This window comes from Stegostoma tigrinum, chromosome 1, assembly GCF_030684315.1.
Source record: "Stegostoma tigrinum isolate sSteTig4 chromosome 1, sSteTig4.hap1, whole genome shotgun sequence".
Classification (NCBI taxonomy): Eukaryota; Metazoa; Chordata; class Chondrichthyes; order Orectolobiformes; family Stegostomatidae; genus Stegostoma; species Stegostoma tigrinum.
Window position 1 is genome coordinate 36,607,566 of NC_081354.1, and position 18,465 is coordinate 36,626,030.

The window sequence follows — 18,465 nt, forward strand, 5'->3', positions numbered from 1 at the left end:
TTCCTCCCACAGTCCAAAGATGTGCAGGGTAGGTGGATTGGCCATGCTAAATTGCCCATAGTGTTCAGGGATGTGTAGATTAGATGAGTTATGAGGGATGGATCTGGATGGGATGCTCTGAGGGGCGGTGTGGACTTGTTGGGCCAAAGGGCCTGTTTTCAAACTGTAGGGATTCTTTCTATGAATTTGAGAAAGACTTGATGCCAAGAGAAGGGTTCAATGAAAGCTGAATAGAGCTCATTAGGACAGAAACCATGTGATATATTTATATGGATAAAACAGCTGAACTAGATGTGAGAATGAGTGCCCTTGATTTCAAAGCACATTTGATTGAATGTGCATCAAGAAACAAAGTTGGATAAATGGGAGTCACAGGAAGAACTCTCCATTGGTTGGAGCGATAGTTAGCACAAAGGAAAATGGTTCTTAGCTCCAGAACATCATTGTTGGAATTCCTCAGTGGTAGAAATTTCTTATCAACCTAATCAAATATGTCACGACACTTGAGTGAGTCAGGTGGGACCCGAACTCAGATCTCTGTCCCAGAGGTAGGGACATTACTAATGCATCACTGGAGCCTTGGGGTAATGTTCTACGCCCAATCATCTTCAGATGTTTCAACGACTTCCCCTCAGTATAAGATCAGAAGTAGGTTGCTCGTTAATGATTGCAGAATTTTGCAACTTCTCAGATACTAAGTAAGTTTCTTGTCCAAGTGCAGCATGATCTGGATGACATTGCAGGCTTGGGATGCCAAGTAACACCCTTTCCACACAAGTGCCAGACACTGACCATGTCCAGGAAGAGAGACTGTAACTACTGCCCTTTGACGTTCAATGGCATTACCATTGCTGAATGCTCTACTCAACATCCTCGGGTTTACAATTGACCAGAAATCGATCTGGACAGCCACATAAATAGTAAATTATGTGGCTACAAGAACAGGCCGGAGGCTGGGTGTTTGGAGCAGGTAACTCACCTTCTCACACCTTACTACCTGTCCAAAATCCAAAGGTTCAAGTCATGAGTGTGATAGAATGCTCCCCGCTTGCCTGAATCAGTGCAGCTCCAACAATACTCAAGAGACTCAACACCATCCAGGTCAAAGCAGCCGACTTGATTGGCATCCTACCTTTCTAACACCTTCAAAATTCATTCCTTGCAGCCCTGTTCAGTGGCAGCAGTCTCTACAGTGTACAAAATGCACTTCAATGGCCCAACAAGACTCTATAGCCAACACCTTCCAAAACTTTTATTAGCATTTTTCATTGTTGCTGAATCAAAATCCTGGAACTTCCTCTCCATCAGCACTGTCAACGTACTTACACCATATGGATTGCAGTGTTCAAAGAGGCAGATCACCACTTAAAAGAAGGTATGAATGGGCAGTATCCTATGCAGCAACTCCTACATTCCATGACTAAACTTTAAGTATCATGTAGAATTTGGAAAATATTTAATTTAAATGTAGTAATATCAGGGACACAACCGACCACAAAATCTCCTTGTAACGGCAGTGCTGGAGGAACTTAGCAGGTCTGACAGCATCTTTGAAGACAGAGTTTACATTTCAATAGCAAAACAATTGTTTTTCAGAACTGAAGTGAAAGGTGGAAAAGTGGTGAGTTTTACACTGCAGAAAGATGTGGGAACGAGCAGGTAGTATAGAAGAGATGGGGGAAAAAGTCATCGGGTTAAAAAAGATTAGAGATCACAGGTAACTCAGAATAAATGGCAAAGACAGCAATAATGGATGAAGAAAACAGAAATCAGTCCAGTGCAGGTGTTAATAGAAGAAGTTAATGGTAGAACATAGGTCGCTGTACTGAAAGCAAAACCATGAAAACCAAACACTAGTGAGGTGCTTGGATTGTGGGTAGTGGAGAAGGTGGGGAACACAAAATGGACAAAGGTGTTCACTGCCTGAAGTTTTTAAACTCAATGGTGAATCCAGAAGGCTGTAAAGTGCCAAAACAGAAAATGAGACTGGTTCATACAACTTGCACTGGGATTTACTGGAACATTGCACCATACCAAGGATAAAAATTAGAATAGGAGAGCGTGATGGTGTGTTAAAATAGCAAGGCACTGGCAGGTAGGAGCTTACAGACTGAGCAGCGGTTTTCTGCAAAGGAGTTACACAGCTTACATTTGGTCAATGCAGAGAGACCATATTGTGAGCAGCTCATCTAGCATTGAGGAGCTAATTGGCTGTCAGGCAGGAAAACCAACGCTCAGACGGCTGTAAGGAAAACAAATTGAAATGACTGGGCATTATGGCTTGGCGTGCTCAGCAGTGTTTTTGTTGTACTTGTTCACGGTCCTATACTGTAATTCTTGGCTTAGCTTAGGAAACGGAGGGAAGTTGAATTTGCTGCCTGTGATCAATCAAAAGCTAGAATGGTATGAAGCTATTCCGTAACAAGAGAAACATTGGTTAACCGGGGCTAAATGAAAGCTTTTATTCTTTTCCTGGAGTCTTTTTATGATATTTTCTTTCACGTAGCATCACAGTTGTGTTGGGGATACCTTGGTGATTTTGTAATGTGGAATGATCCGTATGAGACTGCAATGGTTCAGCAAATTACTCTCCAAAATGTCAGATATAACAATGTGCAGGATTCCATGTGTGAAAAATATTATCTTCAGAAAGGTTATAATGGCTTCAAAAGTATCTCAATTTATATTTTGGATCTCAATCCAACAAGAATTATAATCCAGAAGTATAAAAGTGCACCTGTCCCCCTGAATTTAAACAGGTCAGTGCAAGATCTTCCCACAACTTGGATGAAAAGGAGACAGAAAGAACGGAGAGGACTAGAGATGACAAAAAGTAATAAAACTTAAGACACTATGTTTGACTATATGTAGCTTTCTTAACAAAGCAGATAAACTAGTAATACAAAGTGAGATAAACAGATATGATCTAGCAGCCATATCTGAGATGCAGCTGTGGAATTACATGGATTGAAACCCAAATATTGAAGAGTATGTGACATTTAAGAAGGCCATGAAGCAAAGTAAGGATGGAGGTGTGGCTCTTTTAAATAATGATGACATTAGCTCTATAGAGAGGGATTACTTTAAATTACGAAACCAGGATAGGAAGCAATCTGGGTAGAGATGACAAACAATAATGGCATATGTCACTTGTCGGAGATAACAAAGTCTAGGCCCGAAACATCAGTTTTTGTGCTGCTAAGATGCTGCATGGCCTGCTGTGTTCATCCAGCTCCACACTTTGTTATCTCGGATTCTCCAGCATCTGCAGTTCCCATTATCTCTGGTCACTTGTCAGAGTTGTGTACAGGGGTCTTAACAGTAAACACATGGTAAGATAAGGCGCAGAGGGAGAAATGATGGGAGCTTATCAAAAGGGTGCAGAAATTGTCATGGGGGATTTTATCCTCCATATAGATTGGAATTATCAGATGGAGTAAATTATATGAGAGAAATTGCAAAGACAGATTGAAAAAGTTTCTTCAGATATTTAAAGAGATAAAGAGTTGGCAAATGAATTGAAGAGATATTTTGAACGGTCTTTGTAGCGAGGATAAAAGTAGCATCCCAGAAATAGCTGTAAATCAGGAACTGAAAGGGAGAGAGGAACTCATGAAAATTACAATTACTGAGGATGTATTCATTTGTTGGAACTGCAAGTTGACAAATCCCCAAGTCCTGATGGACTTAAAAGAAGTAGCTGGTGAAATAAAAGCAGAAGTTGCTGGAAAAGCTCGGCAGATCTGGCAGCATCTGTGAAGAAAAAAGTCAGAGTTAACTTTTCAGGTCCGGAGATCCTTCCTCAGTTCTGAATCAGCTGTGTTCACTGCAAAGCAGGAAGGCTATATGATTCTCAACCTCATTCTAAAATAGTAAAAGCCAACAAGCAGGAGCCAGTAAATGAATTCACAAAATCACAGAACTGTTAAGGTATAGAAGGAAGCCATTCTGCCCATCATGCCCGTACCAATTTTATTACTGAGTGTTAATCTCTGAAGAAGGATCACTAGACTCAAAACATTAATTCTGCTTTCTCTCCAAAGATACTGCTGAGCTTTTCCAGCAATTTCTGTTTTTGTTTCAGATCTTCAGCATCTGCAGTTAGTTTATTTTAAAAGCTAAGATTTTCCCAGTGAGGAAAAAAATGTTCTGGAAAATGTATCATCCATGACTAAATAATAAAGTTTTGTATTAAGTTGTAAAATACACACATCAGCAAAATAAAAACCAAAAGAACTGCAGACGTTGTAAATCAGAAACATAACCAGAAATTGTTGAAAACGACCAGCAGGTCTGGCAGCAACTGTGGAGTTCTGAGGAAGGATCACTTGATCTGAAATGTTAACTCTGATTTCTCTCCACAGATGCTGCCAGACCTGCTGAGCTTTTCCAGCAATTTCTGTTTTTGTTACAAATCAGCAATGATTAGTTGTCAGGCAGAAAATTTGGCACACTTTAAGATGAAGCTAAGGAGATCGAAAGAGACAGAAAGCAGAGTTTGAGAGAGAGCTAGCTAACAGATTGGGTAAAATCTTAAGGGGGTCTGAGCAATGTAGACTGTGGCATGATTTGTGGCAGAATCAGATGAGAAGTCCAAACCAAACTTGATGTTGGGAACAACTTGCACTTTCCTTTGTGTTTTTGCTGAGTGGTGATGCAAGTTGCCAGGTAAGAGAGGTTATTGTTTGTTTAATGCCTTGCCAGTGGTGCAACTCACCTGATTAATACCGAACTGGCAAAACAAGCTAGATATCAAGGAGTCTTGACACAGAAATCAGAGCCGGCACCTGGCGGTTCAGCTCATCACTTGTTTAAAAGTACTTCCATATTGCATAGAACTAGACAGCATCTTGAGACATGAACATTAGCCACATCCACCCCACATCCACAGACACTGGCATCCAGTCTTTCTAATCAATTTCCAGGCCTTCATGAAGCACAGACTTGCAAGGCAGGGAGCACTGGCAACTACCATTGAAAGGCTTCAGAATTTTGTATGCGCAGACAGTATCCAGGTCATGGACTCCAACAGGCTGCAGCTCAGGGCTGCTCATTTGCTGTCTTGGGGCTCACTCACTTAGTGTTTATCTGAGTTCTCCCAGTCCCAGTAGATACTAAGTGGGTACAGAATACCAGCATGGAGTGGCATGGTCAAGATCCCTGCCATCTGTATTTTGGTCGTGAACTGCAGCCTGAGTTTGTTTTCTTTGCATTCCCTTCTGCTGAACGTCAATAAAAGCTCATGTATGGATATGTCCAAATGCTTGCCTGCATGTGGTGTGATGTTCTGTGATGCAAGTGGCCACAGGGCATTGGGGAAACATAGCTAAAAACATAGAAACATAGAAAATAAGAGCACAGGAAGGCCATTCTGCCAATTGACTCTGCTCTGTCATACAATATGATCATACCTGATCGTCTAACGCAGTACTCTGTTCCCACAAAATTAGTTACAGAGAGAGTAGGAACTGCTGATGCTGGAGAATCTGAGATAACAAGGTGTAGAGCTGGATGAACACAGTAGACCAAGCAGCATCAGAGGAGCAGGAAAGCTGATGTTTCAGGTCTAGACCTTTCTTCAGAAAACTGTCTGAAGGAGGGTCTAGACCCGAAACATCAGCTTTCCTGCTCCTCTAATGCTGCTTGGCCTGTTGTGTTCATTCAGCTCGACACATTGTTATCCCACAAATTTAGCTTGAGGTTTGAGGTTGTCTGTATTACTTCAAATGCCACATTTTGTACAAAACACCTACACACCAGAATAATTGAAAAGTCCACAGAAAGAAAGAAAGCCAGTTATTTTCTGCTATCTTATTTTGACTTTGAGATAATCTAGAGAGGAATTAAGATGACAGCAGAGAAAACAATCAATGGCTATTTCCAAGCACTGACTGTAAAATGTTCGCATTAATAAAATACTTCTTGAGCAGAACAATTCACATGCTATCCTCTGTTCTTTGCAAATTGGTTCAGTGTAAAAAGGTAATCCATGAGCAGTATTTATAGAGTTCTATTAACATATAATTCAGGGCATTCATTGTAAGTCAGAATTCAACAATACCATATCTATGTTTATGATTATTCTTTTACATTCTTGCTTTAGTTATTTTCTTGTCTTTCACAGCAAATAATGAAACGACTGATTAAACGATATGTCTTGAAAGCGCAAGTTGATAAAGAAAATGATGAAGTTAATGAAGGTAAGGATGAACAACATTTACGTAGATTGTAAGGGAGCATATGTCTCAAAGTATTTCACTCAAAAAAAGGACTCCCAAAACTCCCAGAGAAGTACTGTTCTAAACATATTTTCAGAATACAAGTATAACTTTAATATACCCCTCCTACACTTTCTAATCCACAGACACAAAGAAACTATAAAAGAACTGGACAACAACATACTTAGTCACTGTCAAAGCATAAAATGGAATTGGTGTTACACTATATAGATACATATTAAAAGCCTTTAAAATAATATATTCCTGGAAAAATAACAGCATGTTTGTAAGAAATAGGAGTGAATCTTTCATATTTTTGGTTAAGTTCAAGCTGCATTGAGGTTTCTGGAGAGTTTGTCGCCATTTCTTACCAAATGTCATTAATTACATACTACACCCATATGACAGCTATGACATCCGATTTCCACCGCATCTCACCACTTGCAGTTGCTGGAAAAATTCGCCACTCACTAGATATCTCAGAATTCACCAGCATGCCTTTTGCCTGAACCTTGTTTGTGAACCTGGACAAGCACTGTCAGTCTGAAGCTACCTGCCCTGTATGGTTGCTGACATTTGCCCAGAGAGGGAGAAATCAGTGCCCCACCTTGCAGTCACCATCGTTTGTTCCTGCTGATGGATTCTTCCCCCACAGTATCAGCAATGGAGGCCACAAGTCCAGATCACACCAGTCTGGTGCAAGGTTACTACCTAGGTTAAAGCATTCAGCTGTCTGTAGGAATGCCCAGCACCGCAGGAAGAAGTTCAGTGTCCTTCTCTATTCTGCAAGGATAAATTCTAAGATATTCCCTTTGATTCCTCACATACATTCTATCTCTGCCACTCTACCAACCTCCCGCCAAGGCCCTTGCTTTTACTCACCCCAATGTCCCGCACCGTGAACTGTGAATATCCTCTGTGCTACAATTCAGTAACTAAAGTGCCTCACCATCTGTACTGACAGTAATAGCTGAATCATTTTCATCTCCTGTAACATCCACCTTCCCCTCAGTACATATAGGAAAACAGCCCACAGTAGGGCAAAAAGAATCAAGACAGGTGGTATGCTGCCCATCGTTCAGCTCCTTACCTTTGATGGGGGGTAGTATCTGACCATTTCGTGCATGGCCTGAACTGATATTGAAGTCTGCACTCAGCTTACTGTGTCAGGACCCCCTGAATGAAGGTTATGCCCCTTGACTTGACTGAGGCTTGCTGACAACTATAACAAGCTTCCTGACTTTATGTTTGCACTTAATGGCATAGGAAGACATTTCTAGCATTTTGTTGAATGTGACAACCTTATATTTGAAGTTGAATATGCATCTGTAATTTTGGGTGCACATTTACACCTGTATTTGCCCATTAATCTGTGTTAAATAGTCATGATGTAGTGGTGCCGGTATTGGGCTGGGGTGGACAAGTTCAGAAATCACACAACACCGGATTATAGACCAACAGGTTTATTTGATAACAAGCTTTTGGAGCCTCATTCCTTCTTCAGGTGTTAGTGACAGAAGTAGTATGAGACACAGAATTTATAAGTAAATGATCAAAGGGTCACACCACTGATGAGGATGTACTAAACAACCCTAAGATGCTGTTAAATCTTTAATCAGTTAGGAGGTTTTAATTGATTAATATGTGTATGTTAATCTCAGAAATACTTTGAAATCACTGTCCTGAGAGAACTAAAGGGTTCATCAAAGTAAAGAAGAGGTGACATTTTAGGTCCATGTTGCACGTTAGGTGTGAAAATCTTGTTTAGAATCTGTTCGTGTTTTGATTTGAGGTCTGGCTGGTTTTATTTCTAAAGTAGGGATTTCGAAAACGGGACGTTGACTGTCTATAAATTGTGTGCTTTTTGAACAAAATGGAATGTATCTGCAAATACAAGTTGACTTTATAGATTTAGAATCCCTACAGTGTGGAAACAGGCCCTTTGGCCCAACACATCCACACTGACCCTTGGAGCACCCAGACCCATACCCCTATAACCCACCTAATCTGCACATCCCTGAACACTGTGGGCAATTTAGCAGGACCAATCCACCTAACCTGCACATCTTTGGACTGTGGGAGGAAACTGGAGCAAACCCATACATACATGGGGAAATGTGCAAACTCCACACAGACAGTTTGCCTGAGGCTGCAATTGAACCTGGGTCCCTGGTGCTGTGAGGCAACAGTGCTAACCACTGAGCCATCGTGCCACCCCATTTACTTTGTGTGCCTGTGCCTGTCCCTGAGTCTGAGCCTGAGCATGTGTGAAGGAGAGAGAGTACGTGTGAGGTTGAGAGAGATTGCTTATGTATGTGCTTGAGGGACTGTGTGTGTATGAGAAAGGATCTGTGTGAGAGTGTGTGTGTGAGGGGGGAGGGGGTTTAGAGAGCGTGTGTGTGTATGTGTGTGGTTGGGAGAGAGACAATGAATGTGAAAGGATCTGTGTATGTGTGAGAGTGGAGGGGGGAGAGTTTGTGTATGAGGGGGAGAGAGTGTGTGTGTATGTGAGGGGGTGGGGAGTGTGTGTGGAGAGAGAAAATGAGGGTGTGTGTGTCTGTGTGAGGTTGAGAAGAGAGTGTTTGTGTGTGCTTGAGAAGACAGTGTGTTTGAGAAAGGATGTGTGTGTGTGAGAGAGACAAAGAATGAGAAAGAATCTGTGTGTGTGCGTGTATTAGAGAGAGGGGAGAGAGAGCATTGTGTGTGTGTGTGTGTGTGTGTGTGTGTGTGTGTGTGTGTGTGTGTGTGTGTGTGTGTGTGTGTGTGTGTGTGAAAGAGAGAGACAATGAATGAGAAAGGATCTCTGTGTGTGTGCGAGGCAGGGGAGAATGTGTGTGAGGGTGTGTGTCTGTGTTGGGGGGGCGATGAGAGGGATAATGACTCTGCATTGATGTCTATCCCAAAGTCTGCCTTGGAGCACGTTTATCCGAAGATCTGAGGCCAAATGTGCTTGACCGCTGATGTGTTGCCCCACTGGAAGGAAACATACCTCTCTGGCGATTGTTGCATGGTAGACATTCATCCATTGTCATAGTCTGGTTTGGCGAATATACCATGCCTTGGGGCATCCTTGCCTGCCAGCGTATGAAATGGACAACCTTGGCCAAGTCACCTGAATATCTGCCGTGTACATGACGGGTGGTGTTCCCAAATGTGATGGTAGTGTCCAAGTTGAAGATCAGACATATCTTGCAGAGGTTGCCATGTCAGGGCTGTATAGTGTTGTGATTGATGTTGACCTGAAGGCTGGGGAGTTTGCTGCAATCAGTGGTCTGTTTAAGGTTTAGCGGTTGTTTCAAGGCGAGAAGTGGAGGCGTGGGGAAGATCTTGGCAAGGTGCTCATCATCATCAATAATGTGTTGAGGGCTGCGAAGAACATGGTGTAGTGTCTCCACTCCTGGAAAGTACTGGACAATGTAGGATACTCTATCGGACATTTCCCATGTCTGTCTTCCGAGGAATCATTACAGTTTTTCACTGTAGCTCATTGGAACTGGTGAGCAATTAGTTGAGCATCGTATCCTGTTCCTATCAGGGCGTCCTCCAACATTTTTAGGTGTCTGTCTCATTCCTGACATACTCACAGAATCATACCTTACAGACAATGTCCCAGACACCACTATCACCATCCCTGGATTCGACCTGTCCCACTGGCAGCACAGATCTAGCAGAGGTGGCGGCACAGTGATATACAGTCGGGAGGGAGTTGCTCTAGGAATCCTCAACATTGACTGTGGTCCCCATGAAGTCTCATGGCTTCAGGTTAAACATGAGCAAGGAAACCTTCTGCTGATTACCACACACCGTCTTCCCTCAGCTGATGAATTAGTACTCCACAATGTTGAACAACACTTTGAGGAATCACTGAGGATGGCAAGAGCATAAAATGTACTCTGGGTAAGGGATTTCAATGTCTGCCACCGAGAGTGGCACAGCAGCAGAAATACTGATCGAGGTGGTCGGGTCCTAAAGACATAACTGTTAGATTGGTTCTGCAGCAGTGGTGAGGGAACCAACAAGAGGGAAAAACATGCTTGACCTCATCCTTACCAATGTGCTAGCTGCAGCTGCATCTGTCCATCACAATATTGATAGGAATGACCATGGCACAGTCCTTGTAGAGACAAAGTCCCGTCTTCACATTGAAAATAATTGCCATCGTGTTGTGTGACATTATCACCGTGCTAAATGGGACACACTTCATACAGATCTAGCAACTGAAGATTAGGCACTCATGAAGCACTGTGGGCCTTCAACAGCTCCAGAATTGTATTCCAGCACATTCTGTAACCTCATGGCCTAGCATATCCCCAACTCAACCATTACCATCAAGCCAGGGGATCAATCCTGGTTCAATGGAGAATACAGAAGGACATGCCATGAGCAGCACCAGGCACACCTGAAGATGATGTTTTAACTTGATGAAGCCGTCAAACAGGACTACTTGCATGCCAAAGAGCGAAAGCAGCAAGCGATAGTCAGAGCTAAGCGTTCCCACAACCAATGGATCAGATCTACGCTCTGCAGTCCTGCCATATCCTGTCATGAATTGTGGTGGACAGTTAAACAACTCACTGAAGGATGAGGATCCACAAATATCCCCATCCTTAATGGTGGAAGAACCCTGCACATTAGTGCAAGAGACAGTGCTGAAGCATTCGCAGCAACTTTCGGCCCGAAGTGCCAAGTGGATGACCCATCTCTGCCTCCTTCAGTGGTTCCTAGCATCACAGATACCAGTCTTCAGCCAATTCGATTCAGTCCAGCTGACATCAAGAAATGGTTGGAGACACTGGATATTATAAAGTCTCCAGGCCCTGACAACTTTCTGGCAGTAGTACTGAAAACGTGTGCTTAGAACTTTCTGCTACCCTAGCCAAGCTGTCCCAGTACGGTTTTGACACTGGTATCTACCCAACAATGTAGAAAATTGTCCAAGTATATCCTGTGCACAAAAAGCAGCAGGACAAATCCAACCCAGCAAATTACCGCCCCATCAGTCTACTCTCAATCATCAGTAAAGAGATGGAAGGTGTCATCAACAGTGTTATCAAGCAACATCAGCTCAGCAATAACCTGCTCAGTTGGCTTCCACCAGGGCCACTCCGCTCCTGACCTCATTACAGCTTTGATTAAAACATGGACAAAAGAGCTGAATTCCAGAGGTGAGGTGAGAGTGACAGCCTTTGACATCAAGGCTATATTTGATCAAATGTGGCATCAAGGAGCCATAGAAAAACTGGAATCAGTGGGTATCACGGGGCAAATTCTCCGGTGGTTGGAGTCATACCTGACTCATCGGAAGATGGTCGTGTTTGTTGGATGTCAATCATCTCAGCTCCAGGACACCTGTGCAGGAGTTCCTCATGGTAGTGTCCTGGGCCCAGCCGCCTTCAACTGCTTCATCAATGACCTTTCCTCTATCATAAGGTCAGAAGTGGGGATGTTCGCCAATGATTGCACAATGTTCAGCACCATTTGTGACTCCTCAGATACTGAAGCAAACCGTGTTCAAATGCAAAAAGATCCAGATAGCATCCAGACTTGGACCGACAAGTGGTAAGTGACAGTCGCACTACACAAATGCCAGGCAATGAGCATCACCAATTAGAGACAATCTAACCACAACCCCTTACATTCAATGGTGTTACCATCACTGAATCCCCCACTATCAACATCCTGGAGGTTATCATTGACCAGAAGCTCAATTTAACCTACCACATAAACAGCGGCTACAAGAAAAGGTCAGAAACTAGGAGCACTGTGAGGAGTAACTCACCTCCTGACTCCTCAAAGCTTGTCCATCATCTACAAGGTGCAATTCAGGAGTGTGATGGAATTGTCCCCACTTGCCTGAATGAGTGCAGCCCCAACAACATTCAACAAGTTTGACACCATCCAGGACAAAGCAGCCCGCATGATTGGCACTACCCCCACAAGCATCCGTTCCCTCCACCTCCGAATCTCAGTAGCAGCGGTGTGTAGTATCTACAGGATGCACTGCAGAAATTCACCAAAGATCCATCTCAAAACCAATTCCACCTCCTGAAAACATGTGCCAAATGTGTTGTCAGTAATATTAAATCTCCAAGGTGGATAATCATCTTCATTAGCAAGTGATTACTGATGATGATGAGATGTGACGGAGTTAAAATAAGGAGTAAATAAGATGAAAAATCCATTATTGCCAACTACAACAGTGTGAATGGTGTCAACAATTTTCTTCTCACAATATAAGTTCTGAAAGAATTTTCTTCTAAATATTACTTATCATGTTAAAGCAGGTTATTTTTAAATTGTATTTCGTATGCATTAAATCAAAATTTGTTCAGTAATGATTTCCATAGTCTTAATATTTTCATTGATATTTTGATATTATCTCCCAGGTGAACTGAAAGAAATTAAACAAGATATCTCAAGTCTTCGATATGAACTTCTTGAAGACAAATCTCAAGCAACTGAGGAGCTGGCTTTCCTCATCCAAAAACTTGGTGAAAAACTCAATACCTGTCTGACGAAACAAAAACACCAGTGACTTAACTTGAAAATGGACTTTCTATTTATCAATGTATAAAAGCAAGAAACAGCACAATTTAATGCAATAATGTTTATAAATTATAAATTTGAGAGTCAGCTAATAAGCATTTAACATCTCTCGTCCACAATAGGTAATTGCTATATTAAACATGTATTTCATGTAGAGCAGTGAGAAATACCTTATCTTTACAATTTACAGAATTTTGGATTGCCTAAAATTCACTTTGTAGCATTTTATAAGACATTGCTATCATTGCTAAGGAACTAAAATACAAAACATACAGTATTCTAACTTATAGCTCTTTGAAAGTCATGTTGACTATTTTGTGGTCACATCAGAAATTGTTAGTTACTTTATTAATACTAAAATTGCATACTAGATTTAGCTATGTGCAAATCAACATAGCTTAGCTCAATCTCTTTTATGATGTTCCGTACCAAACAGACGGCAGTCACTAAACTGCAATACAATTAGATCAGTATTTAATGCAAGAACTTGTGATGGTCTGCTATTTGCTGTTTTGATATTATAAGCAGACTAAATTTTTACACCAATCGCTGGTTGATATTTATTATTAACAACAATTCAGGACTATTTCATCTAATACTCAAATCATGCAGAACTCCTGAGGGTGAATCACAAAACACATCATGTGGCCCATATAGCCTGCACTGACTCTCTGAAAGTTCTATTCAAACACTCCCACTCAATGACCTTTTTTTCCCATTGCCAAGCAATGTTTCCTTTTCAATTGTATATCCAGTCCATTTTGAATGTTACTGTTAAATTACTTTTCACCATTCTTTCAAACAATGAATTTCAGATCACAATAATTCACTGCGTTAAAAAATAATTATCCTTAAGTTCTTTCGCAAATTACCTTCAATCAATTTCCTCTGGTTACCAACACTGCTGTCAATCAAAACAGTTTTCACTTATTCATACTATCAATACCTTTCTTCAATTTTAACATCTCGATTAAAACTCCCCTGATCCTCTTTGCTATAAGATGAACATTTCCCACCATTCCACATAAATAAAGTTTCCCATGTGCCACCATACTACTTAACTAAACCTTTTCTGTGCACTCTCCAAAGTTTTGACATTGATTGTAAAGAATAATGCCTATCATTGGACATGCTCCTTCACCTGAGGCTTAAGCAGTGATTTATCAAATAGAATCATGGAGTTATACAGCAAAAAATCAGACTCTTCAGATCAATATGTCCATGCCAGATATCCTAAACTGATCCAGTCCCATTTGCCAGCATTTAGCCTATATCCCTCTAAATGCTTCCTATTCATGTAACCATTCCCAGATACTTTTTAAATGTCATAATTGTACACACCTTCACCACTTCCTCTGGCAGCTCATTCCGTACATGCACCACACTCTGCATAAAAAAGTTGCCCCTCAGGTCCCTTCTAAATTTTCCCTTCTCACCTTTAACCTATGCCCTCCAGTTTTAGACTCCCCTACCTGCTTGGAAAAAAGACCTTAGCTATTCACCTATCTATGCCCCTCATGATTTTATAAACCTCCATAAGGTCACCCATCAGCTTCTGATGCTCCAGGGAAAAAAGCCCCAGCCTATTCAACCTCTCCCTGTAGCTCAAACTGTCCAACCCTGGGCAACATCCTTGTAAAGGAAACAACAAATGCCTGAGATCACAGCAGGTCAAACAGCATCCATGCAGAGAGAGCAAGCTAATGTTTGGAGTCTAGATGACTCTTCATCAAAGCTCTGATGACTAGTCATCTAGACTTGAAACGTTAGCTTGCTCTCTCTCCATATATGCTGCCTGACCCGCAGTGATCTCTGGCATTTGTTATTTCCAGTACAGATTCCAGCATCCTTGTAAATCTTTTCTGTACTCTTTCACATTTAACAACATCCTTCCTATTGCAGGTAGGCCAGAATTGAACCCGGAACATGACATCCCAACTCCTGCACTCAATGCACTGAACAATGAAGGCAAGCTTGCCAAATGCCTTCTTCACCACCTTGTCTCCCTGTAATTCCATTTTAGAGGAACTATGCATCTGCATCCCTAAGTCTCTTTGATTGGCAACATTCCATAGGGACCAACAATTAACTGCATAAGTCCTGCCCTGATTTGCCTTTCTAAAATACAACACTTCACATTTATCTAAATTCAACTCCATCTATCACTCCTCAGCCCATTGCCCCATCTCATCAAGATCCTGTTGTACTCTGAGATAACCTTTTTTACTGTCCACTTCACCACCAATTTTGGTGTCATCTGCAAACTTAATAACCATACCTCCTAAATTCATATCCAAATCATTTACATAAATGACGAAAATCAGTGGCCCCAACTCAGATCCTTGTGATACACCACAGACTTCTAGTCCAAAAAATAATCCTCTACCACCACCCTCTGTGTCCTACTTTCAAGTCAATTTTGTACCTAATTGGCTAGACCCCTTGAATTCCAGGTGATCTCACCTTGCCAGCGAATCTACCATGCAGAACGCTGTAGAACACTTTGCTGAAATCCGTATGGACAATGTCTACCGGTCTGCTTTCATCAATCTTCTTTGCCACTTCTTCAAAACACTGAATCAAATGTCAACCAAAGGTTTTGCGTTTTTTAGTTTAGTTAGGTTATGGTGATTGGCTCAGGCTTGGAGGGCCATAGGGCCTGTTCCTGTGCTGTACTTCTCTTTTGTTCTGTTATGCTTTCCAAAGGTGAAAAGGCAACCAGAGAGGAGATGCCCCAACTTCTTCCTGCTGAAGGCCTAAGCAAGGTGTCCCATTGTCCCTGACAACCTCCAGTGAATTGCAAAATTACGTCTGTGTGGAAAGCATCTCTTAAGTGACTATTAACTATTCACTTAAGTGGTTCAACAAGGACAAGGGAAGGTGAACTGTCCTCAGCCAATGCCCACTTACATATAAAATTGAGGAGACGCCAGCGGAGAGCAGGAAAGAGACAGGAAGGTTTCCTGGGGAATTTGTGTAGAGGAGTAGTGAAATTTTGCTTCAATATGGGAGCTTGGTTAGATTATAGCCAGAATACTGTGTGCAATTTAGTCTCCCTCTCTCAAAAAGTAAATTATTGCCAGAGGGGGAATGCAACACAGGTTTGTTAGACTTCTTCCCAGGATAGTAGCACTCTCCTATGAAGAGAAGTTGAGCAAACTGGGCCTGTATTCTAGAATTTTGAAGAATGAAAGGTGATCACATTGAAACTTACAAAACACTTTGAGGATTGCATGGGGTGGGTGCAGGTAAGATATTTCTCCTGGTTGGGGAATCTAGAACCAGGAGGGCACAATTTAAAATAAGAGAGTTGAGACAAAATCTTTTTACTGAGATGGTTGTGAACCTTTGAAATTCTCAGCCTGAGATAGATATGGATGTTCAGTCTTTGAGTATGTTTAACACTGATATTGACAGATTTCTGATTACTAGTGCCATACAAAGTTATGAGGGTGGGGTGGGTAAAAGGCATTGAAGTGTTCAATGAGCTATGATTATATTGGATGGCAGGGCAGGCTTGACAGGCTGAATGGCCTACTCCTGTACCTGTGTTTTCTTGGACATAATCTGGAATGTACCTGTTGAACTGAGGCAAAGTTGTTTTCAGCATTAAGTGTAAGGATGAATGAGAGGAGATCTTGTAGTAGAAGAGGCTATGGATGTCTAACTGAAAATTTATCCATGGAAAAAACATTGAAGTTTAATTTTTCATTTTGCCTGAACATCAATATTTTTTGTGCAGAATGTCGACATCATTCTCCCTATTGTCCATATTGAACCTCCACTGAAAAAAAACATTCTGTCATAAACTGGTGCTGACAAGATTTCACTAACCTTAATATGTCATCTGAATATAAATTGCCCCATTGGGAACACCCAGCCTGGGTTCACGAAGGGTAGGTCATATTTAACTAATTTGGTGGAATTCTTTGAAGACATTACTTACATGATAGACAATGGGGAACCTGTGTATGTGGTGTATCTGGATTTCCAGAAGGCAATTGATAAGGTGCCATACCAAAGACTGCTACATAAGATAAAGTTGCGTGGTATTACAGGTAATGTATTGGCATGGATAGAGGATTGGTTGACTAGTAAAAATCAAAGAGTAGGGGTAAATGGGTGTTTTTCTGGTTGGTGGTCGGTGGCTAGTGGTGTTTCTCAGGGATCAGTGTTGGGACTGGAATTGTTTACAATTTACACAGATGATTTGGAGTTAGGGACGAAGTGTACTGTGTTAAAATTTGCAGATGACACTAAGATGAGTGGTAGAGCAAAGTGCACAGAAGACACTGAAAGTCTACACAGGGATATAAATAGTCTAAGTGAGTGGGCAAAGGTCTGGCAGATGGAGTACAATGTTGATTATTGTGAAGTCATCCATTTTGGTAGGAATAACAGAAAAATGGACTATGTTTTAAATGGTAAAACATTGCAGCATGCTGCTGTGCAGAGGGACTTGGGTGTCCTTGTGCATGAATTGCTAGAAGTAGGATTGCAGGTGCAGCAGACAATTAAAAAGACAAATGGAATTTTGTCTGCCATTGCTAGAGGGATGGAGGTTAAAAACAGTGAGGCTATGATGCAACTGTATTGAGTTCTGGTGAGGCCGCACCTGGAGTACTGTATGCAATTTTGGTCTCCTTACTTGAGAAGAGATATACTAGCACTGGAAGGGGTGCAGAGGAGATTCACTCAGTTGATTCCAGAGTTGAGAGGGTTGGATTATGAAGAGAGACTAAGTAGGCTGGGATTATACACATTTGGAATTCAGAAGAATGAGGGGAGATCTTCTAGAAACATATAAGATTATGAAGGGAATAGATAAAGTGGAGGCAGGGAGGTTGTTTCCACTAGCAGGTGAAACCAGGACTAGGGGGTATAGCCTCAAACTAAACGGAAGCAGATGTAGGTCTGAGGTCAGGAGGAACTTCTTCACCCAAAGGGTTGTGAATCTGTGGAATTCCCTGCCCAGTGAAGCAGTTGAAGCTACCTCACTGAATGTTTTTAAAGCAAGGCTAGATAAATTTTTGAACAGTAAAGGAATTAAGGGTTATGGTGAGTGGGCAGGTAAGTGGAGCTGAGTCTCAGAAAGATCAACCAGGATGTTATTAAATGGTGGGGCAGGCTTGAGGGGCCAGATGGCCTACTCCTGCTCTTAGTTCTTATGTTCTATATTGTACAACGCGAGTGACAACTTCTGCAAAGACATAAGTAAACAAGGATAAGGCTGATAGTTAAGGACTCTGTGACAAATAGCATTACACAGAAAAGGTAATAGAAGTGAAAATATGTCTGAAGCTGTTAAAGTTAAGTAAGGTGTTTTGGGGTAGTACAAAGCAGTTGCTTTATGTTCTGTGAGTTATATAATCATCATGCAGAATATGGAAATAGAGAACAAAACCAGAGACCAAGTGATGGATTAGTTGTCTGAATATTGCTTTTACTGGGTAAAGCAATACCTAATGAGCAGGGTGGAGACAGAAGAAAGATAAAGGTTGTTATTGTTTCAAGAGTTATGGAATGTGTGAAGAATTGGAAATATCTGCAAGCTGATTGACACCCTGTCATACTCTTACCATTCAAAGTTGTAGCTGTGTTTGTACTAGCTAATAGGATGATGAGCAGAAAGGTTTCATTAATTGTCTCCATCCATTAATTTCAACAGAAATGAAAATGGGGAAAGGTACAAAACTAGATA

The 18,465-nt window shown here is 41.6% G+C and overlaps 1 protein-coding gene across 1 annotated transcript in view; it reads left to right on the top strand.

The window, feature by feature from the left end:
* The window catches only part of LOC125456794 (short transient receptor potential channel 3), a 155,659-nt gene extending 142,417 nt beyond the window's left edge, over positions 1-13,242 (top strand). The window contains exons 11-12 of the mRNA XM_048541503.2: positions 6,125-6,200; positions 12,605-13,242. Coding sequence (XP_048397460.1) covers positions 6,125-6,200; positions 12,605-12,753 — 225 coding nt within the window. The 3' untranslated portion in view covers positions 12,754-13,242. The remainder of the gene's footprint in view (positions 1-6,124; positions 6,201-12,604) is intronic.
* Positions 13,243-18,465: the final 5,223 nt, after the last annotated feature.